The sequence below is a fragment of the Episyrphus balteatus genome, chromosome 4 (genome assembly GCF_945859705.1).
Source record: "Episyrphus balteatus chromosome 4, idEpiBalt1.1, whole genome shotgun sequence".
NCBI lineage: Eukaryota > Metazoa > Arthropoda > Insecta > Diptera > Syrphidae > Episyrphus > Episyrphus balteatus.
In genome coordinates this window covers 13,386,379-13,413,997 of record NC_079137.1, presented here as the reverse complement: position 1 = coordinate 13,413,997, position 27,619 = coordinate 13,386,379, and the positions used below count along the sequence as shown (strand labels likewise).

At 31.6% G+C, this 27,619-nt stretch overlaps 1 protein-coding gene across 4 annotated transcripts in view; it reads left to right on the top strand.

Annotated features, from left to right (window-relative positions):
• Nucleotides 1-27,619, top strand: part of LOC129918807 (tyrosine-protein phosphatase corkscrew) — a 38,743-nt gene that overhangs the window by 7,422 nt on the left and 3,702 nt on the right. For 2 of the 4 annotated variants that reach the window (XM_055999544.1, XM_055999542.1), the window contains exons 4-10: nt 23,602-23,764; nt 24,188-24,367; nt 26,016-26,136; nt 26,202-26,666; nt 26,728-27,002; nt 27,067-27,157; nt 27,225-27,414. In XM_055999544.1, the coding sequence (XP_055855519.1) occupies nt 23,602-23,764; nt 24,188-24,367; nt 26,016-26,136; nt 26,202-26,666; nt 26,728-27,002; nt 27,067-27,157; nt 27,225-27,414 (1,485 nt within the window). Of the gene's footprint in view, nt 1-10,789; nt 11,136-23,371; nt 23,465-23,601; nt 23,765-24,187; nt 24,368-26,015; nt 26,137-26,201; nt 26,667-26,727; nt 27,003-27,066; nt 27,158-27,224; nt 27,415-27,619 lie in introns of those variants that run through there. The other 2 variants (XM_055999543.1, XM_055999545.1) reach the window with 2 other exon arrangements.

The window sequence follows — 27,619 nt, the reverse complement described above, 5'->3', positions numbered from 1 at the left end:
TTATTTTCAATCGTCAACAAACAAACCAAAAATTCCAACACGTACCTACCGGAAAGCAACTTAACTTGCAGAAATCAGAGATACTTTTTTTTCGAGTCTTAAAATGTATGTCCTCTACGTTTTCCGAAGTACTTAATTGTATAAAAATTATATAAATCTCCCACCGTCGTTGCTCAGTAAACAGTTGCAGTCATGCAATTAAATTATTTACTACCGGTTCATTGAATGGGAAATAAATATTATTAAGGTCATAATCAAGATCAGGTCTCAGATCAGTGCACAAACCTTAAGCCTACTACATTTGTACTAGCTTTTTTCACTCAGATGTCAAAGCATTTTCCAAACCAAAATTGTAATGTATACATTTGTGTCAAATATGGGAGGTGTTAGTCAGTTAAAATGTCAGAGCAGCGACATTACTTGGCATTGAAAAGTGATTGAAAATAAAGCAACGTAAAGAATATTAAGTTTACTTGTTTTTTGTAGCTCAACAAAACCCCACTATACGATAATTTATTTTTATTTTTATTTTGTTAAATATAGGTACAATTGCTTATACTCAACTCATAAAGTAGCAATCAAAATGAACAAAGATGGAAAACAAGCAAATAATAATGACTAAATAACTCAATCAACTTGCCGTGAAACGGAAAATACAGCAAAACAAGATGGTCACACTCATTTGCAGTCCCAAGCTGTGGTCGCATAATTTTAAGGAGTTCCCCACGAATATTTTGTTTGCGGTTTCAGAATGAAATTTACGTAGATTTTGAATTGGATAAAAATATCAATTTAAAATCATAACCAAGTCTGGAAAAATCGTTTAATTTCAGCGAACAAAAATAACAGAAAAGGAGGAGCAATACGGACTTAACTCACTTTGAGTATGTGCCAAAAGTCACGATTACACTATACAAGCGAAAACAATACTCATAACAATGATATTAGTATCCAGTGCACATCTTGCAATTGACATTTCATTTAAAAACAATAAAATTCGAAACCACTCGAAGAATATAGTTCGGCGTTTTGGAAGAAAGATTTTTGTATTTAAACTGTTTATTGGTCGAATTTACCAAAGTTTACTAGGCTCTGTGACATTGAGAATTTGACTTTTCAAGTGCTTCCTAAATTCAATTCATAACCATCTGACTGTAGGAATTTAAGTACTTTTTCTTCGTAGTCTGTTGATCTGTTTGATCGGATCTGTTGGTTATTTTTGAGTTTAAAGAAGTAATTTGTATTCGTATGGCGAACAAGCCGCGTCTTTATCTTACGTCAATTACCCAAACCACAAGTTTATAAAGAGGTTTTAGTTTTCCGGCTCGTTGTAGTTAGCATTGATATGATGAATTTCCTTCCAACCGTATTGGCTCGAGTTTAAATCAGGTAGCTAGCTGTTTTGTGTTTGTGTTGAGCAAGAACGTTCTAAAACACAGCACGTGGTTACTTATATGAATAGATACAAAGTTCTTAGAACAGTTTATGTGCTTTAAATCATAATTGCTACATGACTTCATTAGAAATTCTCAGTGTTAATAGAATCAGTTTTGTTTTTGTTTTTCCCCTCGTGATGACATTTAAACTTTCTAATTATTGACGTTTAGCAACAATGTACATCGAGGCAAGCGGATAAAAAGATGCAATCCTTTCACTTTCTTTTGATAGTTTTCATTGCTTGTAATGTTACATGGGAAGTTTATAATGCGGAAAAGAAAGCATCGAAAGAATGTTTGGTTGTCTCTAAGAGAGAAAAAAAAAGCAATTATTACATTCTATATTTTTGCACTGGACAGTTGAACTTTGGCTGATTGTTTTTTTTTTTTTTTTTCTAATCTGTTAGAATTCCAAGTTTGAATAAGAGAAAAATACACGAACGAAGAGTTTATCTTAGAATTAGAAAGCCAGTTCAGTATTTTGAAATTTCGCAGATAAGAGATAGACGTAATTTTGTTGTTATTCTTTGTTTTGTTTATACTATACGTTGCTAGGTTTACATCTCTTAGATATTCGATGTCGATATTTGATTGATTACACTGTTTTATAACTTAAATATAACTCATTTTTTTTTAACCCAGGAACTGACAAATCACATTACAACTTTTTTTTCGAGATGATTTCTTCTAATTTTTGTTCTTTCTTAAAAGTCTATGGAGTAGTTTAAAGACTATTTTTGTAAAGATAAACAATTTCGAATCTTTTTGTTACTTTTCTAGTTTTTGTCCAGATTCATTTTACTTGGAAAGCCAAGCCGAATTCCTCATTATTACTCAAGTAACTAATTGTAGAAAATTAAATTTTCATCGATATGAGTTGTTTAAAAAAATAAAACATTATAAAAAATTTGAGAAAAAACGCAATTTTTGATGTTCTTATTAAATTGGTGGTTTTTGTCTTCCCATTAGTTATAGATATTGAGCATATAAAGGATAAAATTAGCTCAGATTGAATCAAATATGAATGAAATTTTCAAATTTAGAAAAACGGTCGTAACTTTTTAACGTTTCCATAGATTTGTATCTTGTTATAAAAAATTAAAAACCTCGAGGATTAAAATTTTTTAAATTTTTATTTGAATACTTATAGACCGAGAGCCCAGAGCAGATTTTGGGAGTTTTTGGATAACCGAAAATGAGTCATATGTATGTGTAGGTAATACCGTCCTGATGAAGAATTCGAAAGTCTGGCAGGTTTATTTCACGGCATTCTATGGTTTATGGGGAGTTGAAAAATGCATTTTTTCCGATTTTTGTGTCGAGTATATAACCACTTTAATTCATATAGAGCCGATAGAGGGCGATACCTTGATTGCAAAAAGTTCGGTCCCAGACGTTTTATTCGCGGCATTACCCCCGCCAGACGTCCTTGAAGATTCGCGAAATGGCGATTTTCATACAAAAGTCAGAATATTATTTTTTGCAAGATATATAACCGTCTGGTGGTACCTATTAAGAAATCACCACTACCCCTTGATAGAAAATAAATTAGTGCCAGACGTTTTAACCACGGCATTACCCCCGCCAGACGTCCTTGAAGAGTCGCGAAATGGCGATTTTCATACAAAAGTCAGAATATTATTTTTTGCAAGATATATAACCGTCTGGTGGTACCTATTAAAAAATCACCACTACCCCCTGATAGAAAATAAATTAAGGCCAGACGTTTTAACCACGGCATTACCCCCGCCAGACGTCCTTGAAGAGTCGCGAAATGGCGATTTTCATACAAAAGTCAGAATATTATTTTTTGCAAGATATATAACCGTCTGGTGGTACCTAATAAAAAATCACCACTACCCCCTGATAGAAAATTAATTAGTGCCAGACGTTTTAACCACGGCATTACCCCCGCCAGACGACCTTGAAGAGTCGCGAAATAACGATTTTCATGCAAAAGTCGTTATTTCGGGACTTTTCAAGGACGTCTGGTGGGGGTAATGCCGTGGTTAAAACGTCTGGCACTAATTTATTTTCTATCAAGGGGTAGTGGTGATTTTTTAATAGGTACCACCAGACGGTTATATATCTTGCAAAAAATAATATTCTGACTTTTGTATGAAAATCGCAATTTCGCGACTCTTCAAGGACGTCTGGCGGGGGTAATGCCGTGGATAAAACGTCTGGCACTAATTTATTTTCTATCAGGGGGTAGTGGTGATTTTTTAATAGGTACCACCAGACGGTTATATATCTTGCAAAAAATAATATTCTGACTTTTGTATGAAAATCGCCATTTCGCGACTCTTCAAGGACGTCTGGCGGGGGTAATGCCGTGGTTAAAACGTCTGGCCTTAATTTATTTTCTATCAGGGGGTAGTGGTGATTTTTTAATAGGTACCACCAGACGGTTATATATCTTGCAAAAAATAATATTCTGACTTTTGTACGAAAATCGCCATTTCGCGACTCTTCAAGAACGTCTGGCGGGGGTAATGCCGTGGTTAAAACGTCTGGCACTAATTTATTTTCTATCAAGGGGTAGTGGTGATTTTTTAATAGGTACCACCAGACGGTTATATATCTTGCAAAAAATAATATTCTGACTTTTGTACGAAAATCGCCATTTCGCGACTCTTCAAGGACGTCTGGCGGGGGTAATGCCGTGGTTAAAACGTCTGGCACTAATTTATTTTCTATCAGGGGGTAGTGGTGATTTTTTAATAGGTACCACCAGACGGTTATATATCTTGCAAAAAATAATATTCTGACTTTTGTACGAAAATCGCCATTTCGCGACTCTTCAAGGACGTCTGGCGGGGGTAATGCCGTGGTTAAAACGTCTGGCACTAATTTATTTTCTATCAGGGGGTAGTGGTGATTTTTTAATAGGTACCACCAGACGGTTATATATCTTGCAAAAAATAATATTCTGACTTTTGTACGAAAATCGCCATTTCGCGACTCTTCAAGAACGTCTGGCGGGGGTAATGCCGTGGTTAAAACGTCTGGCACTAATTTATTTTCTATCAAGGGGTAGTGGTGATTTCTTAATAGGTACCACCAGACGGTTATATATCTTGCAAAAAATAATATTCTGACTTTTGTATGAAAATCGCCATTTCGCGAATCTTCAAGGACGTCTGGCGGGGGTAATGCCGCGAATAAAACGTCTGGGACCGAACTTTTTGCAATCAAGGTATCGCCCTCTATCGGCTCTATATGAATTAAAGTGGTTATATACTCGACACAAAAATCGGAAAAAATGCATTTTTCAACTCCCCATAAACCATAGAATGCCGTGAAATAAACCTGCCAGACTTTCGAATTCTTCATCAGGACGCTATTACCTACACATACATATGACCCATTTTCGGTTATCCAAAAACTCCCAAAATCTGCTCTGGGCTCTTAGACTATTAGGTAATATTTTGTCTGTCAAAAATTTCTTTTAAACAAAGATTTTTAACATCTACGAGATTGAAACAAATAAAAGTTTAATCTTTCTTTTGAGAAAAATTTATATTCCGAAATTCTGCATCTTTGTTTGCAATAAAAATTCTGTATGATAATTACTCTGTATTACAAAATTCTGTGAATTTAGAATCCTGCATTTAAAAATTATGTTAATCTAAGATTCCGTATTTAAACAACATCTGTAAATTCATAATTCTGCTTTTAAAAATTCTGTAGTCTCTGGTTTTCAAAGCTTTGTAAAAGAAATAAAAAACGTAATATGTATGTTATTTCCACTTTTTTTTCTTTTCAAACCAATTTATTTTTCCATTTACAGAATTTTAGATTACCAGAACCTTGAAATGCATTATTCTGAATTTACAGAATTTTGAAACGCAGTAATAGAAAGCAGAAAAACCAGCAAAAAAAGGAATTGGATTTTTTAAAACAATCTTTTTCTGAGCGCGGAAACACATCAGGTTGGCGGAAAAATGTTGCCCACGTTGCGTGCGATTGTGGTTCGCTGAACTAGTAATTTTTGATATCATGATGCGGCTGTGGTTCGGCAGTGGTTTGGTAATAAATAAATTTTGATCGAGGTGCGGCTGTGGTACAGCTCTCAAAAAGCCTTGCGGCCGGCAACTTTACTTCGGTGCTATAGCAAAATTACCAAATAGCAACAATTGGAACTTATAGTTCGCAAACAAGTTGGGCTGTCCTGTTTGTCTGTCCTTTGAATTAAAAAAAAACTTGTGAAAAGAAATTGTAAAAAAAACTTTCGTTTTATGATTTTAGTATGGTACAATCCACGGAACCAACCAAGTGCCTTTTTGACAATTAACCTGCTTTCTTATTTAAATTCAAAACTAAACAAGAAGTCTGGGTTTATTTAAGTCTGCTTTTTAGTTGTTTTAACAAAGACTTTATGAAACCCAATTAATTTATATTATAACCAAAGCGTCACCGGACAAACCGACAGACGTCATAAGATTTGTTTAATCTGTTTCTGGCATATAGATTTAAAAGATCATTAGTCTCATTATCATTATTTAATACAAAATATGCCGCACTTCCTTGTTAAAAAGAAGGTAATTGGTTTTTCACCCATTTAAATAATTATCACTTGTTATGGTGGTCTGCATTTATTTTACCATTCCTTGCATCAATACAAAATAACAAAACAAAATAAAAAGAAACTAAACAACCCAACCGCCTGTGGTGTAATAATGTCAAATAACGTAAACGAATTAGCGGTTTTTCAAACTCTTTTTTTTATTTTTATTTATTTGCCAAAACGAAACAAAAAATATTAAAGCCGAAACCAGCTTTTTAAATTTAAAAATATATTTTACCGCTCAGTTCTAATTTTGTCCAACTTAGGGCATATTTTTAACACAACAGGCTATATTCTTAGAAGCACAGCTTTGTATTATTGACGCACTTAAAACACGATAGCAATCGCATGCGGATGATTATTAAGTCGCGCATTGGATCGCCCCATCGAAAGCCCCAGATAAAAATAAATTTATCGTACGGAAACTGTCATTAAAAAAGGTCAGCGCTCTACAACAGGATTTTTTGGTATTGGTTTTGATTTTGTTGTTGTTTTTTTTTTTGTTTTCTCTTTTTGACTTTACAGATTTTGTTCATTTTAGTTGATCTGCTTTCAAATGAAATCCTTTATACGGCATTTCCGGTTATATGCATTTTATTTTTTCGTTTTACAAATTTTATTTATGTATTTGTGTGTGGGGGCTCTCCATTGATAATAATGACTCAGTCAAGACTAAGAAGCTATTTAATAACAGTGTGACCGATTTATTAATTTTAGATTCATACTAATTGAATTTTAAAAGAAATCTTACTACAACTGTATTTTTAGTGGAAACACAACAGAACAAATATAATATTTCTAATTTTCGAAAGGGAACCTCTCACATAACAATAAAAATGAACCTGATTTTGTTTAGGTATTTGCTATAAAGGGACAAATAAGTGGCTAGTCAATTTCTCGAGCACTCAAGATTTATTTACAATGAGCGATTGAAATTATTAAGTACCCTTTCGTGTTTTTCTGCAAACAACATTATAATTTGTTCAGTCGATCAAGTACAAACACCTCCCAGTTAGAGTTATATGGTTATTATTTTTTGTTCTGCATAACTGAACCATTTATTTGCAAAACATGATAAGTCCACTTTTTTTCAAAATTCGTTTTTTTGACTAAATTTGTACTCCAGGGATAACCACGCCTGTCTTTAAAATATGAAGTATCTACTCCATCTATATCCGATTTTACAGCTACGCGAAATATTTTTTTAGTATCAAAAATAGAATAAGTCCCGGACTTATCATCTTTTGAAAATAAACAACAGCTTCTTTTTGCGTAAATGGTATATTAGATTAATGGCTGAAAATCTTAAGTTTAAAGCTACTTTAAAGTTAAATAATTAGTCCGGACATTGTATTTTATTCTCAAATACAATTGTTTGATAGACTGGGGCTAAAAGCAAAATTGCATATCCATTTAAAAACTAATTTAACATCCGTTTATTTTCAAAGTATGATAAGTCCAAAAGCGTTTTTATTTTTTATCTTTTGAGCTATCGCTCCAAAAATTAAAAACGAAACGGTATTTTGTAGCTAGGCAAGAGTTCTACAGAATATATTTTTTATAAATTTTTCTACGCATATCAAAAGAAAATAGAACGTTTTTTTCTTCTCCTGAAAAATTTAAAATCATGGACTTATCATGTTTTGCAAATAAATGATTCAACTATCAAATAGAAGAAGTTTAGATTTACAAATAAAAGTGTTGAATACGCCCGTATATTCAACTTATCCCCGGAAATTCTGTTACTTTTAAATTTGTTTGTTAACATCAAGGTACGGTACTAAATTCTTAAAATTAATGTTACTTAGTCATTTGATTTAATTTTATGATGAATTTATTGTAATATCTATGAAAATATTTGAAGTAGTTATATAATTCTATGCAAAAAGGCCTTTCTAAAAACATCTGAATTATTAACTCTTTTTTTTTTGCATTTCTTGTATCATATCGACCGACGACATAATGTGAATTTCTTATTGGGAAAATAAAATAATTTAAGCTAGCAGCGTGTTTATTTGACATTGCTGTTTCTTTAATGCGATAATATCGAAATATCGAAAGGTTTAAGAGGGGAAATCCCTCCGGACGACACCTTTTTCACTATTTTTTTTATGAAAAACTGAAAGCACTTATTGAAATTTGGAAAAAGACAAGATATTACTGACATTATCAAGAATTGAAAAAAAAAATTGTTTGAAATAAAAAAATTACAAAATGGCGGCTCTGGAGCCTTTCAAAGTTGACGACTCTAGTTTACGCCGTGCAATGCACAGGTCCAGGAAATCATCTTAAATCAAAAAGGAAATTTTTTTCCGTTAGATGATATTAGTACGCATTGCATGAACCTAAATTTATTTTTTTTAAATGAAAAATAAAAATTAGAAATCAAAAAAACGAAAAAAACCATGTTTTTTTTACAAAGAAGTAGTTAAAAAAAATATTTAATGTACAGATTTTATTCAACTTTTAGGTTCATGTTGTGGCCAATAAGTTAAGGAGTAATTTGCTTCAAATTTCAAGTCTATAGCTTCATTAGTTTTTGAGTTACATTGCACGGCGCGGAAAAAAACTAGTTTCGAAAAAAATGCGTTTAAAGTTTTCGTTTTCGTACTATGGTAGGTTCGGAGCGCATGGGTTTTCGGACTATTTAGGGACTTTGAGGCTTCATTTAAGGCTAAGACCACTGAAAATAGTTTCTTCGGTTCATAAATGAATTTACTAGGCAAAACAAAAATAATGCAAACAAAAAAAATTTCAGAGGGATTTCCCCCCTTAATTTGGAGAATACGAGTACCTACTTCGATTGACTATTAAAATAGTCAAAAATAACAATTTTTTTAACTATTTTAATAGTTATCCCGATAATAACTATTTTGGTCTCTGAGTGCATGATAGGGCAAAATAGACTTCGAATCTGGTTTAAGCGACTCGGAAAACATACACATAATTACCATAGTCGCATCCTCCTCAGATAAAAAAATTGTGTGGCTGTGACATTTTTTGAGGTTATCGTGATGGGGCAGAATGGACTTCGGTTTCAGCGACCCAAAAAAATAGTCGCATCCCCAGTTCAGAACTTTTTATTTGTTTTTTTGTGTGGCTGTGTAATTTAAATTCTCCTAAGTCTGCTATTACACGGTAACTCAAAAAACTTGAAACTGCAAAATTGTAGTTTTGCGAAAAACGGCTTCAAAGTTTTAGGAACTCATGCAATCTCGTGCGACGGAAATTGATGGTTTAGGCTTCTAATCAACAGATGGAGAATAATGATCGACGCAGTGAAAAGAGGGACCGATAACAAGTAAAATGACGCATTAAAGTGAAAATGTCAAAAATTTTTAAATTGTTGTTGCAAAATATCGCTCCAAATTGGCGATTTCGTTGCAAATACTAGAATAATAGCTAGAACTAAACGAACATATTTTTTAAAATCTTCTTAATCGAAAACGCAAATGCTCATTCAAATTCAGCTTAAATAATATATATTTGGGTCAGTGGAAATAACCTATTTCTTTTTCAAACTTTAGTTGAATCTTTATCACAAATTCATTGCTTATTCAGTGCAACAAGTAAAACTTAAAGATAAGCTTGTTTATTCGTTTCCCTTTTCTACATATGAAACAACAGTATGAAGGCTGGTCACACTGGCAATTCGAAATAAAATCATTTGAATTTTGGACAAGCCGAGCCCTTGTCACCTCATTGTATTGAATCTAATCAATTCAAAAGGTTTTGACACCTCTTCGTATCTTTCTTTCTTTCATAAAACTTTTAAATTACAATGTAATTATTTATCGGTCTTGAACTTGACCATTCCGCACACCGGCTCTACCACACCGGTCAGCGACACTGTTGAGCTGTTTGTGTCTTTATTTGTTCTTTGGTTTGATATTCATTTTTGTTGACCAATTAGTCGCAACCTACGCAAGTAACACTGATTGCAAATGCGGAGCACGATCTTAATAAAAAAGTCATAATCACTAGCCCCGTGTTTTGATAGATCTTTTAGATATAATATTTTTATGATCTGCGCATTTCACCGACAAAACTTCTAAGAAAAGCTTTCAAACTCACAATATCTCTCTCTCTATTGTGTTTGTGTAAGTCAAAGTCAGAGTCGGAGTTAAACGATGAAGCTCAAGTGGTTCGATGACAGGTGTCATTTTGCTCACTTTTTCTCTACACCTTTTTTGTAAGTTCGTTTAAGTATTTATCTGTGTGTAGGTAGGTACTGGGTACATTTATATTTGATTTGGTCTGCTCTGCGGTGTCTGACAAAAAACAATTAATTTGCTTTTTTTTTGTTTGGTTTGTTTTTGTTGTTCTCGTTCTCGTTCTCTTGGTGTAGAATTAACGAAGCAATAAAACAATAACATTTTGGGTGGTTTAAGCTTAGTCGAACGTTTCATACGATCCAACTTACACGGAAGATCGGGCGCTAGAAAGCCAGTAATCTAGAAAACTTAAGTGAAAGAAGTTGATTTGATATATCGCGTTTTACATAATTGCGTTGTTCTATATCAAAGTTCCTTTTACCAATTTTTTTTTTACAAAAAAAAAAAAGACTTGTGCCATTGTCCAAAAATAATTAATTTAAACATTTTTTACAAAATAACTTATTAAAAAAAAAAAAACAATGTCTTCTGGATTTGTATTTGAGCATTTAACAGAAGTTGTAGTTATTGTCGTTGATAAGACCGTTACAAAGCCCATCAAGTCAATAATTAAAAAATAATTATTTTATTTTTTTTTGTGTTAAAAATAAACTATTAAAAATAAAAAACAATATTTTAATAAAAAAAAATGTTTAACAAATATATTGAAAAAATATCAAACACTATCACTTCGGTGAATTTCAAACACAGTGGTAGTAGACTTAAAAGTACACGTCCAATGGAGTGCTGTAAACCAAAAACATACAACAACAACAACAAAAATGAAATTATTAAAAGATCTAGTCAAAGTAATAGTGAAAGTTCGGTGGATTCGGATGAAGAGCACAATCAGATGAATCAATTTATGGGCTCGGAAGAAATTAGTGCACTAGTCAATAATATGCCAAGTATGCCACAGAATTTAATAATATCAACAGCGTTGGCGGAATTGCGGAGGACTTTATATTTTTATTCGTTAGTATTGATTTTATATAGAAATTTTTTATTATTATTACTTTTTTTTTGTTATTTTTAATTAATGAATCAACGTAGTAAGTGTGGTGTGGATGTGTGTTTTCATTTTTTTTAAGAATTGGAATGAATGTTCGAAGTTGAAAGTTTTTAAAATCATTTCCGGTTGCCCATATACACAATTCTTTTGGCGTAATTTTGTGATACTTTTCCCAATATCTTTCTATCTATGTGTTTTTGTTTTTTGGACGCGGAGTTAAAGGGATAAGTCAATTTTTTCTTGGAAAATCAAATTCATGAGACAAGAAAAAAAAGAAGTTCATGAAAAAAACATCAAAAAATAGAAAAAAGTGTCAATTTTAAAGTTTTGAGCACTTTTTATAAAAATTATTAAAAAATCTTCCGAGATAAGATTATTCACCTTAAAATTCTCTACAACTCTGCTATAAATTTTTTTTTCTATCGCTATAAATACAAAAGTTATTAATACATTTTTTTTTTGTTAAAAATGCTCTTTTTTGTTTGTGTTTTTTATCTTTACTTTTTTCTTAATTTTTTTTTACCAAATCTTGAAATATAAGTATGAGTATTTTATAGCTTTATGTTACAAGAGAAAATTCAGGACCTGCAATTTTTTTATATTTAAGTCTCTTCATTGTGTAAAAAAAGACTATTTTTTAACAAAAAAGTATTAATAACTTTATTAACTATAGCGATACAAAAAAAAGTTGTATAGCAAAGTTGTAGAGAATTTTAAGGCAAATAATCTTTTCTCGATACGTTTTTTCATAATTTTGATAAAAAGTGCTCAAATCGTTGAAATTGTCATTTTTTTGAAACTTTTTTAATATTCAGAATATCGAAAAAGTGTTGTTAACATAAAAGACGCGAAATTTAATTGCCTACGTTTTTTGTTTACACAACTTTTATGTAGGATAAATAGAAATCGAGATATTCAACATAAACAAAAATCCAAGATGGCGGCCGAAGGGTGAATTTCACGAGTGCGAAAAATCAGAGTAATGATATTCAGCCAAAAATTTGGGGTGGTACAAACTGCTGGGTCGCCCATATATGAACATCATAAATGCACTGGACTATAAGGAAATAACGTTAAAGCGTACAATTAAGGGCCTTGAATCAGCTCTATTTTTTAAATTTAGGCATATCCTTAATTTAGATTGAATAAAAACTTAATAATTACTGCGATTTGTTACCCTTTTGATGCAAGATCCTCAATTTCAAATCATACATTTTTAAAAGTTGTAACCGCATTTTTACTCCATCTCATTTTTCGTTTGAGACTTTACTTTGTAGGTAAATTCAATCCTCAATTAGTAATTGTAGGTATTTCAGGGTTGTAAGATGGTATCTTTTGATGAATTAGTAAAAAAAAATATTTATTGCAAATGTAAGTTCTTTGTATCATAGCATAGCAAATAAACAATTTTTTTTTGCATAAAAAAAATAATTGAAAATCAAAAATATTCTGCATTAAACATAAAATTTTAATTCATAATGTGCGTAGTATATATTTTTTCCTTATCATCATTAGCTTTCAAATTTTACCCTTGCAATAAATATTTTTTGTTTAATGGAAGACAAATGCATTCAAAATGTAAATTTTTTTATAACCCTGTTTATTCTTTAAATTGTTTTAGAACTTTTGACTGGGTCGGTTAACATCGCTTCATATTTATTAGATAATAAATATTTAAATAATGATTCAAATACACGTATTTAAGTTACATTCCAGTTACATGAAAACGTTTTAACATAAAAAAAAAATTAATTTGCGTTTTGCATTAAGTGGGGTTACTTTGTTCAATTTTCCGGGGATTTTTTTTTTTTTTCTGAAACAATCATTAAACTTTTTATAAATACATTTCTTGTTTTATTTTAAATGTTAAAAAAAAGACATAAAAACATGTGTACACGATGAGATAAATATTTATGGCATAATTTAGAGTGCTTTTTTGAAAAGTGGAACAAAGTTGTAAACGTTATTATTCTGCTCCATCCGAAAACTTAATTTTGTTGCATTTGAAAATTGTCTGTAATAATTTGTTTATAAAGTATACTTTTAGAAAAAAAATAATATAAAACGACACAACACAATATGAAAGACATACGAGCTACGGAACCGGTTAAATTTTGACTCATATTAAATTTTTTTTTAAATTTACATATGTTAAGGCTATTAGAGACCTTTTTTATACAAAAATTTTGGGTGAAATCGGGTTAGGTGTTTTGAAAGAAAAGTATCCGAAAATTGGAGTACACCAAATGTTACTTTTCAAAATAGAATATTTTTTATTTTGAAGCCCAGGGCGAGTATAAAAATGTCTTTAAATATAAAGGCTACAAAAGTTCAGCTTTTATAAGGCTGCTTAAACTAACAGACTGTAATACTTATTTGGTAATTTTATCCCAAATAATAAAAGCTTGTAAACAAATTGTCACAAAACTATGTTTGTATAACTTAAATATTTGCGACATAGTGCTACGAGGCTTATTAACACCATTATGCTTAACCTGGTAAATAAGTTTTTAATCAAACATAAAATTGTACAAAGACTTAAAAAAAGTGACAAAAATAAAAACTTTAATTCTCCTAGTCAGTCTGTCTGTTGCTAACGAAAAGTGTTTAAATTTGGTTAAACTGGCGCGTGTTTATTTTTTTGGTTAATATTTAAAATTAAACTTAATTCCTAAGAATTTGCACTTGTGTTTTTTCCAAAAAAGACCCAACACGTGCTTGAACAAAATAAAACACTATTTATTTTTCAAAAGGAATTTCACCACGAGTAAACTTATGTAAATATCAGTAGGTACCTGTCAAACAAAAGTCTGGTTATAAGGTTATTAATCAAAAATAATGATAAATATAACCGAAAGTTATTTTAATACAAAAAAAATACCCATGTATTTATTTAATGACAGATGTCAGTGGTCTTTGTTTTCCGATATACTAGAATTATTTTTTTTTTTTTTGGTAACAAGGTCGTCTTGTTGTTGTTTACTTAAAAAAAAAAGTGTTTTTTTCGTTATTTTTAACCATATTGTATGAATGTACCGTCTTGAACTCAATTTTATGTACATATGTATTATATAAGGAAAACAATTTTTTTACACTGAAAAAATATTGTGGTAAATATTACAATATTACCATTGACAGTTTAAAAAAAAATACATTACATTGCAAAACCTGCACTTTAAACAGCACATTTTTAAATAAATAATACATATTAGAATTCCAAGACTAATAAACTAATCGTAATTTTAAAATACAATTTTTCTTTTCCAGTGTACGTGAGCAAGTCCCTATTCTTAATTTTTGTTTTAAGTAACTAAAAACTAGCCTCCTAGGTATCCAATTCACCTAAAATGTAATCAAAACTAGCTTTGAGGAACCAAAACTGGTTCTCGTGCTTTACCCTATATCTTCGATTTTGATCCTACAAAACTGAAAAGGCCCTTCTCCGCCTAGAGTGATGATTTCCCAGTCTTTCCTACAGATAAGCCGAACCGCCTATCTATCTCCATCCGTTATGCGGCGAAAGACTCACAGTAATAGAGCCCCTCAGACACACACTCTTGAAGGGTGGTAGGCCCAGATCTAGAATCTAGCTATTGGCTGAGGTCATCGATCTTGCAACGTGGCCTCGAACAAGCTTCAACATAAAGTAATAAATTCTATTTATTGGTGTTGGCGTTGTACGTATGGAACCTAGGCCCTGTTTCACAGCCAACTTTAACAGTTGCATTAGCTAAATCAACGACTTTAAACATTAATATGTGTGTTCTATTGGATTTCTGGAAGCACTTTTTAGAACATTTACTCTACTTAGACCATATAAAGTTCAATCGGATTCAAATACTGGTTTTGATGATGTAGTTTATATTAATTTTTGTTAAATTGAGATAAAGGCCATCTAACCATAATGGTTAGAGCTTATGTTAGCCGTGTGATCATTGCATTTATTAGCGTTACAACAAAAGCAGGATTTTGCTTTTTTATTGTATGGCAAACAAATACAATGATCTGATCTGGATCACGGGGAAAATAAAACACGACTGTTATAGACTTATCGCTCGTTGATTTGAAGAATTGGGTAATAGGAAAAAAAAAACGATGTAACGAAAATTGGGTTTGACAGTGTACTGTAGACAAAAATAGGTCTCTATCCTTTTTTTCTGCAATTTTGTCAATATCGTTATCTTACTACTTTTGAAAAGATACATTTTCAGCTGTCAAAAATGTATTCCCTGAAGAAAAAAAACTTAACCGCCTCCCAGAGCAGGATACATTTTTGACAGCTGAAAATTAATTTCACCTCAATATCGTCAAAAATGTATCCTCGGCTAAGTATTTAATCCAATTCACACACGTCCTTAAGGGACTTTAAAAGTTAGGGGCTCTAGCAGAGTCACGTTTTATAAGAGAAGTCGCAATTAAAATAAGATATACATAGATAAAGCTCTCACTTCTTTCTATTCGGTCTACTTCGCTTCGACTGTGATTCCCTTGATCAAACTTGCAGGTTTCAGTTTGAGGGTTATTAAGTCTAAATAAATGAATGCAATGAATAATAATTTTTTAGCAAAGCAATACGGGTTTTAGTCACTTAAAAAAAAACTAATTGCTTTGCCTCTGCCAAATGTTTTATTCGGGCTTTACTAAACACAGCATCATCTTATGTGTCAAGATGTCACAAGCTTATCTTTAAAAACGTGTTTATTTTCCCATAATTATAAAAAAGACCAATTACAAATTAATCTATTGTCATTGTTGAACAATTGAAAAATTAAATAAATCATTCATAAGTCGCATTTATCATCACACATCAGCCTCTATTCCCCTATAATTTCATTAAAAATGTTGTCATATAATGTAGGTCTGATGTCTTAGTACCTACCTTCTTTTTATAATTTCCTGAAATACTTTGTTTTTTGTTTTTGATACAATTTGTATATAGTAAGTTAATAGACGTGTTTGTTTCCGGACAACATTCTGATAAACAAATAATTAATACATGTTTTTTGCCTTTCAGTGAAATCAATAATAATAATAATATTCAATTGTCAGAAAGTGCACATGACTGCTTGAAACAAATCAAACACATTTGTGTAAACAAAACCAAATATGGAAAATTTTTATCAAATTTATTCTCAAAAAAATAAAGAAAAAAAATGTACACACATGTTTAGTTTAGTAGAGTAGGCTTGCTTTATATTTCTTCTCAAAACAAGTTAATTTTTTTTAAGACGCTAGCTAACATATGCAAATTAGAGAACTAAATGTTCTACAAAGTGTAAAGCTTTTGTCAATAATAAATAAAGTCATTTCCATTCTTAAATGCTAATCATTTAAGTTAAGTCTATACCCTGACCATATCAATATCGTATAGAAATTTTTTGTACAATGTTTTGTTATTGACTTACAAATTAAGCATAAATCAATTTTTATCTTTTATTAATATTAAATAGCTCCTTTAAAGCTTTTTAAAAGGGTTTAAGAATTTCGATAGTATAGCTTTTAGATTTCAATTCAATGACCTCTAATCGAAAAAAAATATATGAGAACAACTTGCAAAAAAGCTTAGCTATATCATAAGACATGTTTTATGTTTAAGAACTTTATCACAGTGGTACAAATTATAGGCTTGTTGATAAACCAGTCAGCTAATATTTTGACTGTACAGTTGATAACAGTGGCTAAGTGACTTAAAGTCGGTAATTGCAGTATTCTTTTACCGCCGTGTCACGTGACCTAATATAAAAGTTGGAAGAAGTTAACTTCTTGATTAAAAGCAAAACTAAACCAATTAATAAATATATATACTGACTAATGAACGCTTCATTCAGGAGCGATGTTTGTACTCCTGATTGACGAAAAAAATGTTTGGCTCATGACTTTTGCCTCTTCAGGGTACGTCACATGCTCTATAACCAGTAGAAGAGCAATACGCTTCCAAAGATACTAGATTTGTTAATTGATGATAAGTAGTTTTGAAGTTATGAGGGAACATACATTACCATATCCACAAGCATAAGCTTGTTTTTTTGTTGCTATGCCCTATCTAAATAAGAAATAGAATAAGTTTCATAATTCATTACTAACAATCTTCTATGCGCATATGAAAAGGACTTGTAAAGCTTAAAGGGTAGAAGGATGGGTAGTTGACACTAATGAACAATTGACTTTGGTGCTATCAGACCTTTTAGTTCATTTTTTTCTTTGGATAGGAACCTTAAATTTCAGGAAATACATCGTAGAAATGTTAAAACCTTACAAAATATTGAACATTCATTAAGTTCGAAAAGTAAACAAAAATATTTATGAACTTTCAATGCCTATAAAAGAAGCTACAAAAAAATAAAGATGATTATTTGTTGTTTACATCGTATATTTAAACCAAAAATTCTCATCCAATTAACACCATATGTTCGTACAGTAAATGTTCTTTTGTATGGAACTTATTGAGGTTTTTGCGCGACATGATGATGATGCAAAGAACAAAACAAAGTTAGCGAGACCGGAAGGGAGACAACCCAAAATTGGTCAACAGCCAAAAGCAACACAAAATTACGTTGTTTATTTTGAACATGACTAATATAACATAAAGAGCAGCAAAGTATGTTTCATTACTCATTAGTCATGTTCTGAGAAAAATTACTTTAATGTTCTAGCTTTTATGCAAATTTGGAAAAATATCCCAACTTAGATATTCTATCTAGATGTACACATGAAACGATCGCATAAAATTTAAGACAGGAGGACGTAATGTTTTCAAATTATTATGGTTAAGTGGTAAACAATTTTAAATGTTTCGCATCAAAACAAAGTTGACGCATTGATTAAGTGTATGGTTTGAGTTAAATTGTAATAATTGGTTACATAGTGTGGCGTGTTTCTTGAATGTTAAACCTTTTTTGAGGTGATAGTAGTTTCATCATTAGACTTAATTGTTGCTTAAGTTGATGCCATTGATTAAAATTAAAGTTTTGAGTCACATTGTTCGAATCGGAATTGCTTTCCAGTGACCAATTCATAAATTCAGGATATGTCATCTTCGGACACTATAGTTAAATTATCTTACACCAAACTTAGGCACTAATTTGGATGTTCCAATTAAAATGAAACCCAAGGCAATTATTTTTATAGCCATTACTTATCCGACCTTTTGTCCGGAAGAGCAAAAGTGCGCATTCTAAACCTGCAATTCGCAAAACAACATTTAAACTGGCCAACAGACGAAGTTGTATAGTAATGATTGGCGTCAAAAATTCTCGTAAGGAGACCTCCGAATGCAGAATACAACATTTAACTCACGATCGTTCCTTGAAGCTTTTGCGGATCATTTACTTTCCCATTTTTTGAAACAAGGTTATTTATATCCCCTATAACCTCCAATACAGAATAAGGTGGATTGGCGGAAACATTTGAGGTTAAAATTTTGATTTCAGTCACATATGTAATTATAATTACATTCTTCATACAATATATGTTTTTTCTTGTAAAATATAGACAACACTCTTTTCAGGGAAGTCGGATTGCTTGATTTTATTATCACAAGATCCATCTAAAATTGCCCTAAAATATATATCCATAATCCTATATTACTATTTTTTTTACCGACTTCCAAAAAGGGGGAGGTATTCAATTTGTCTGTATTTTTTTTTTTTTTTTGTATTTGTTACCTCATAAGATTGGACTGAGTGAACCAATTTCTATAATTCTTTTTGTATTTGAAAGCTGGTGGCTGACCATAGGAACTATTAGAAAAACCATAAAACGTTTTGATCCATGCAAGTCGGTTTTGTTTTTTGATAAAAATGATTATTAATAACTTTATTTGTTTGTTTTTCGTCAAAATGTACAATTTTGTGAATGTGGGTAGACCCTAGTAAGGAATTCCAAATTAAAGTTCACCAACAAAACAGTTTTTGAAATAACTATAACTACAAGAAAAAAAAAGTTTCCACTAAGACAAATCTCCCTTCCACTAAACGACAAATTTTGTGTCAAAACAATTTAATGATTCCCATCTGTTCGTAATATGCACTTGAAATATTTCTTCAAATTTGATTTCGAATCTTACACATGCCCTACCTATGAAATGATATAATTATAATTGTTCCTAGTAAATGTAAAATCATGCATCAGAAACTTGAAACTTGCATGAATAATGTAAAAATGTTATTTATATCAAATAATTCATCGTGCTAATTCTTAAAACAATTACAAATGTCATCATCAAACAGATTGACAATATTATTGTTTTGCTACTTAATCATTTATTTTTATTAGGTTGTTTTTGACAACTTAATAAATAATTTCCCCTGAAGAATGGAAAAAAATATTTAAAGAAGCTTTGGGAAAAAACTCTGAAATGATTTTTATATTTGCATAGAAAACATGTGACCAAAAAAGCCCTATTCATCATTGCGAATAAAAAATAAATAAATAATAACTAAGTTTCCAATGATCCAAAAATTTAAAAATAAAATAAATACAATTTTAGAATAAAACCGCGTTAACAAGTACCTACTATCATCACTCTTCATAAGAAATAGGATCTTATCGTTTCTGTACCGCCTTTAAACTAAAGATAGGAGTTTCCCAACTATTTAAATAATAAGATTTATTAAGTGAGTAGAGTTACTTGTTTCAGCATTCTACACAGATCGTTCATGATATTATTTCTTTCATTTACTGAGAAGAAGCTATGTCACGAATTTTAAAAATTGATCAATCATTCTTTCATCGCATGTCAGAATTTGATGATCAATCCCAAATAATTCTACCTTTCGGTTCACTGTGAAAATAAAAAAAAAAACTCAAAAGAAACCAGAAAATGTCAAAATACACGTAATTTTCTGGCAAGAATTTAAATCTAAACAATAATTTCATCACCAAACCATATCTATCTATAAGTGGCGTTAATGTTTAGCGTGAATTTTATTGATCGCCGCATTTATAATTATTTTAAAATACTTAATTTGCTGCATTAAATTACTCCTAATCTTTATAAAAAAAATTCTGGAATAATGGTATGTTATTAAATTTAATTGAGAGTTAAAACAAAAAAACAAACCGGAATTTTAAGCGAATTATAACAAAAAAATGTAGGACAAAAAAAATAAATTAAATTATCTGATTAAGAGTCAGAAGCAAGCATTTTAATTGTTCTCTCCATAGAAAACTTATATAAAAATTAAAACAAAAAAACAAAAAATTAACAACGTGATGATGAGTTGTATACTTGAGCAACTGATAAACAAGTCTTATGAAAAATTGTATTTATCCTATTTAAACCAATTTTCAAGGTAAACTCAGTTCAAGTAAAGTATAACTTCGCATTTCCTGTTGATACATTACTGAAGCCAAACGACGCGACACGACAATAAAGTTCCCCTGTTCTGTTTTTGTTTTAAAGCAACACCACACGAGTATTGGATGCGCAATTTTAAAAATTACTAATTGCTATGACACAATTTTTTTAATTCTTGAATTTAATTATTAGTATTTTGTTGTTGTTGTTCATATTTTATACATAAATCTTAAGTACTTGTACTTCTATTAAATATTTTGTCTTTAAAAAAACGTGTCAAATGTAGTCATATAATCTTTATATCATATCTTCAAGTATTTGATTTTTTTTTTCATCCCAATTTTGTATGCTGATTTATAAACAAAAAAAATTATGGTGTGTAATAAATAATATAGCAATTTTGTTTTATTATTTTTATTGGCAGGCAATAAGTTTTTTTTACGGTGACTAAACACGGATGAGAGATTTATTGGAATTCAATGCAAATTCCTCGAAATTCTTTATAATCGCCCATAATCAGAATTAGTAACCTTAGAACGACACATATTTTTATCTGCGTCACTATTAAAAAAAAAAAAAATGAATCAGAAATTTTGTTGGTCCCTATCTATCACGATCAATGATTTCCTTGTGGCTATTTATTTATAATTATTTTCCCACATAAAACCACTCAAGTCATTATTGGCATGCATAAAATTGTATGACATGAATATGACTCAAAAATTACTGACTGCGCTCTGGTAATAGTGGGTGGACAATCAGGTGTTTTCTTTCCTGTATTTTTTTTATTTTACATGATTAAATCATCCAATAAATATTACTTGTCCTGAGGACTATATATTAAAAACAGTAGCTTTTTACTGGCTGATGACAAATGTTGGATGCAAAATTATTGTTTATATTTTTTCTTATTTATTGGTACAGTAATGTGCTGTTAAATTCACGAGTGTACATTTTTTATGATTTAACATCATTCAGAACCATCTTCTCCCACCCACAAAAAAAAAAATATACACTTTCATCTCAGATATGTATGAAATCTTGAATTTTCTTTCAAACTTCCATCCCAAGTTGTCGGATAAATGTTACCCTGTGATCGCCCTCTTCTCATGTAACAAAAAATCCATCAGTTTAAAATGGGGTTTTCAGCCTCGTACTGACCACTTGATATTAGACCGTTTCTTCCCTATAGGGTAGCTGTAAAGTGTGCTGCCTTGGACAAAATAACTACACTATCCCGAGAACACATTTTGAAAGGACATGGTGTTGATGGGGGAGTGTCCAGTTTAAAGTTAAGAAATGATTTTCTGCAGGATTAAAGATTTATTTATTCCAATTACAATTGCATTAATAACTCCAAAATAGTGATTTTTGAGTTATGACAGTATTCAAGTAAATGCGTGATATGGATTGCTGATAAATATTTACTAAATTTATAATTTCATTTTATACCAAATAGGTCTTTTCATTCAGTATTTAATTTTGTTGTTTCATGATTTTTTTTCAAACCATAACTACACCCAACCTGACACTATTAATACTGAAATACAATAATGGCAAAAAATCATTAAATATCTTAACTACTCATTATTCAAAATCAAAAATTTTTTTTTGGTGCCGAGACTAAACCATACTTTTTCAAAGAATAATAGAAAAGATATCGGAAAGATTTAAACAGGTTTTGAAAGAAGAGAAACACTTCTCATAGAAACCATTACGATTTTTGTTTTTACGTATGTATTTCTCCAATTAAGAGTATAAAGTAATCACAAAAACGTTTTTTTTTTTTTTTAATTTCTAACGATAATAATTCAGAAACGGTACGTAGTAGAACATTTCTGACTTCGGATTCGAGTTCAGCTCACTGAAAAATCTTTGGAAAAGTATAGTCTACTCTCGGCACTAAAACCCTTGTAGGCTTGTGTTATTCCCAAAACAATAGGTGAATTCATAGACGCATCCCTGCTCTTGCATTACAACTTTTTGTATGGAACGAAAACAGTACCCTAACCGAATCAATGCTGTTGATGTGTAAACAATTTAAGAAAACAAAACGTAAATGAACATTGTAAAAAACATAAAAAAAAGGTTGATTTAAAGGCTACAATGCGGGAGCGGACTCCCACTTCTTAAAATCTCGTTTTCTTGCAAAATACTGAAAAAAAAATTTAAATCCCGTTTCCTAAATTAGTCAGCTTATCATGAATTCTATTCGTATCGGAAATTTTCTACGATCCCCGAAAAAATAATCACAAATCCGATCGTAATGGCGATTTGTATGAAATTTTCCATTACGAACGGATTCCGTGATTATTTTTGCGTGGATCGTAGCAAAAGTGATAAGGCCGATAAACACGAACATTTTGCTTTAGATTCGTCAATGCACTGATTTTTCACTCAGACTCAAATATTCCTTAAACCTTGCTCGGACAAAATGTCGATTTTTTAGTACTGAGTAGGTGATTCCGGTATTATCATCATCAATCAATATTCCAAATAAAACAATCCAAGAAAAAGTTTTTCAGAAATGAATATTATTTAGAAAGTCTTAACTAAAAATAAAATGTAAGAATGAATTGCCTGAAGTTAAATTTTGTTCCTTCACTAGTTCAAATAATGACAAAATGTAATTCTTCCATAATCACTTTCAGTATTATTCGCCTTCAACTCGTCCGAAAATATATTTAATATAAAGTAAATTTTTTTTTGCACAGTAGTGTACAACTTCTGTGTTGTGGAAAAACGAGTTCTCACATCGTTGTTATTGTTTACTCAGTCGAACTAGAGATACTTCTCTAAAGTACTTTGTGAATACAAATGTAAGTCAACCAGACCCACTAAACTCTACACACAGAGAACGACATGACGACGACGCAACGAAGTGGAGAGTTACTTACTAATTTACCCCCATTTGAGTCGAACAGTAAGCGGAAAAACACCTTCAATCTGGTGCAACAGTGATCAATCGACACCGCTTACTTGTACACAGCGAATGTTGTTCTAAACTTGCTCTTCTTTTATTAAAAAAATTAATTCCTTTACGTTAAGCAAAAAATCAATAAATCATATACACTCGTTGTAGTATAAGAAAAAACAAAAATTAATATTAATTTTCTTTGGTGTACCCGCAGGTGGTTTCACGGGAATCTATCCGGAAAGGAAGCTGAAAAACTGATTCTGGAACGCGGAAAGAACGGCTCGTTTCTCGTGAGGGAATCTCAAAGTAAGCCCGGTGACTTTGTACTCTCAGTGCGGACAGATGACAAAGTAACGCATGTAATGATTCGATGGCAAGTGAGTATAATTTTCGCTATTTATTTTTAGCATTTTTTTTTTTTGTTTTGTGTCGTAGTCTAGAACCAAGTTACCTTCCAAGCTGTGTTTCCTTAAGTGGAAAAGTTGTTAGCAAATGTGTGTATGTGTGTATATAGTGTCTGTCCCTGTTGGCCGCTGTCATATACAGTAGAAGTCGTTGTTGTCGCGTTCGTTTTGACCTTGGAATGGACAGAAATATAGACACACTATTAGTGCCCCACTGTTTTTGTGTCTCCATCTGTCCGCATTGCCATACTGCATAAAGGCACGGAGGAGAAATATTTTTATTACTTATTTTTTTTTTGATAATAATAATGTTTGTGACTTGAATTCATAAAACGTTGTTTTGTAACTAGACTTTGAATTTAATTAAATTAAAATTTATATTACTTTTTTTTTTAGGATAAGAAATACGATGTTGGTGGAGGCGAACCCTTTTCAACGTTGAGTGAATTAATCGAACATTATAAACGGAATCCAATGGTGGAGACATGCGGTACCGTTGTGCATTTGAGGCAGCCGTTCAATGCAACACGAATAGCGGCAGCCGGGATCAATGCCAGGGTAGATCAGTTGGTAAAGGTAAGGAACTTTTAAAGCTTTCAACAAAAAAAAAGTAAACTAAAACCATATTTTCTTTAAATGTTTGCCTAGTGACGACGGAATAATTTATACGCGTTTCTTACATAAATTACTTTTTGATATTTTAATGTACAATAGCGACTTGTTTAACTACTTCACGTGTTGACGTTATGAAAAAGCTTTTATTATGTTATCACTTTATTAGCCAATTTGTAAAGATTTTGTCTAGGGAAATACTTATTATTCAAATCTCTTTTATCTTGACGTGTCGGGCTTAAACAGCTTAAGTAAAAATATGGCAACTAGATGTATGTGTACTTTGACATTCCTAGTAGCCCTTAATTTATCATTCCCTCTACCTTACCATTGAACCGCGGATCTTTTGACGATAAAAGAGGTTTTATTTTGGTTCAAGGAAAACTATATCCCCTTCCAATATCTGCTTCTTCTCTAACCGTTCTGTTTGGGCCTATTGATGTTACTTGCCAGGAGACATTATTGGCATACTCGAAACTACTCAGCATTAGAACCCAAACCGATCTGAATTGAATAAAACCTACGGTGGAATTCAGTCAATGATTTGTTTTCAGCAGAAAAAAGATTCTGTAAGAGCCTTCTACAAGCTGAAAAGCGAAGGATGGTCCTGGTTTTAATTTAGCAATTTTTAATGAGACTCTGGTGCAACTCTCAATACTTATGTACATTATTTTCCAGACCAAATTTGTCACCAACTTAGGAAAGCATGTAAATGCAATGCGTGTTAACCTTCAGGACATAGTCGGTTGCACACCAGCACTGCAAGACTCCCCTATAAAAAAAAAAATAACAACCCTTTATGATTTACATAAGGAAACAAAATTCTTCTTCATTTCTTTTTTAGTCCTACATCAAAAAACTTTTCAATTTAAAGTGGTGGGCTTAAACCAGTGTTAACCAATCCCAATTAATGCTTAAATCTAAAAAAATTTCAGCCTCAAAAAATCGCCCCTATCGTGAATCTCCAGAAGAATTTTGTTTCCCTTGGAATACTTTTTTTTGACGGAACTAATTTCGCGATCTTGAATTTCTCTCGGAATTTATTTCCAAAATCGTATGAAACGATAGCTAAATTCCTTTTCATGATCGATATTCAGTTGGTAACCGCGAATAAATCTTCTGTCTTTTAAGTGTCAATAGTATAAGAAGTTAAAACTTAATTGTTCTCACCTGACCTACAATTATTTGAAAAGCATTATTTAAGCAACGAACTCTCTGAATAATAGATTCAGAACTTCATTACTTTTCTCTATCAAGGGAACAGAATGTGAAAGAGATCTCCAGTCTGCAACCTATTAAGATTCGTGCGATTAACGATCCAACTTAAATTGTGAGCGACCGCCTATAAATCGGCTCACATTTCGTCCATACTTTAAGCCCTCTCCAAAAACCTCTTAATTGATTTAGGTATGTTTCCGGTTTCTTATGCTACATTTTTTAATCTACGTCATTAGGCTAAACAGCGTACAAGTAATAGTTTTCAAGCGGTACTCAATCCCGTGTTTCGACTGCATAAATTAATGAAAATGAATTTAAGAATCCTGGCCCATTCAATTTTTGAAAGTCCTTCTCGATAAAAACAATTTATTTATATTTTTTGTCTTATTTCCAGGGTGGTTTCTGGGAAGAGTTTGAGTCGCTGCAGCAGCAAGATAGTAGAGATACATTCTCGCGGCGTGAAGGCTATAAGAACGAAAACCGAAACAAAAATCGCTACAAAAATATTCTTCCATGTAAGTTTCAAAAAGAACAAATTCCTTAAAAAAATCATATGAAAAACAAATTTTCCAATTTCCAGATGATCATACTCGTGTTAAACTTGGTGACGTTGATCGCAGTATCGCCGGTGCCGAATACATCAATGCTAATTACATTCGCCTACCCACCGACGGTGATATGAACAATATGAGTTCGTCATCGGAAAGCTTAAATACGGTCTCATCGTGTCCGGCATGTACAGCCGCCTACATGCAAAAGAACTGTCAAAATTGTCAAATGTTAAACAAGACATGCGTACAATGTGCCATGAAAACGGCTATCTTGCCGTACAATAACTGTACCACCTGTAATAAGAAATCTGATACGATGCACAAGCACAAACGTAGTGAATCGTTAACATCTGCGCGAAAAGACGAACGAGATATGTTCAAGACTTATATCGCCACTCAGGGATGCTTACAGAATACAATACAGGATTTCTGGAACATGATTTGGCAAGAAAATACACGTGTTATTGTTATGACCACCAAAGAGTATGAAAGAGGTATTATCTTATAATTGAAGTCTTTGTATGGTTTTCTTTTACTCATAGTTTTGATTTTAAGGTAAAAATAAATGTGCTAAATATTGGCCAAGTGAGGGTAACACCAAGGAATGGGGACATGCCAAGATAACATGCCTTTCAGAGAGCTCAACCAGTGATTACACGTTGCGGGAATTTTTCTTCTCATGGCGTGGCAAACCCGAACGTCGAATCTTTCATTATCATTTTCAAGTATGGCCCGATCATGGAGTGCCCGCCGATCCAGGTTGTGTTTTGAATTTCCTTCAAGATGTCAACACTAAACAAAGTCAGTTGACTCAAGCAGGAGATAAACCTGTAAGTTAAACGATACTTCTTACTTAAAATTGAGAACAATATTAAATTATGTCTTTTTTTTTAGGGGCCAATTTGTGTCCATTGCTCGGCTGGTATTGGCCGAACAGGAACATTTATTGTTATCGATATGATTTTAGATCAAATCGATCGAGAAGGTAAATTTATTTGGAAATATTACAAAATTTGTATGGAAAATATATGTAAATATATAAACATTTACAGGTTTAGATACAGAGATTGATATTCAACGCACAATCCAAATGGTTCGTTCTCAACGTTCTGGTCTAGTACAAACTGAAGCACAATATAAATTTGTCTACTATGCTGTCCAGCACTATATTCAAACTTTAATTCAAAGGAAACGCGCTGAAGAACAGAGTTTACAAGTTGGCAGGGAATACACTAATATTAAGTAAGTGACAAAAACAACAATTACAACAGTAATATTGAAATACTATCTATTTGCATCAAAATTTGGTGGTTTAAGTACATTACACAAGGTGCGAGAGAATAAATGTTACTAAAAGAAAATATCGCCTACCTCAAAAACCTTGGAATTTTTTATTACCGTATGGTAGCAGAACTGTTTTTTAGATCTTTTCGAGATAACTCTTATT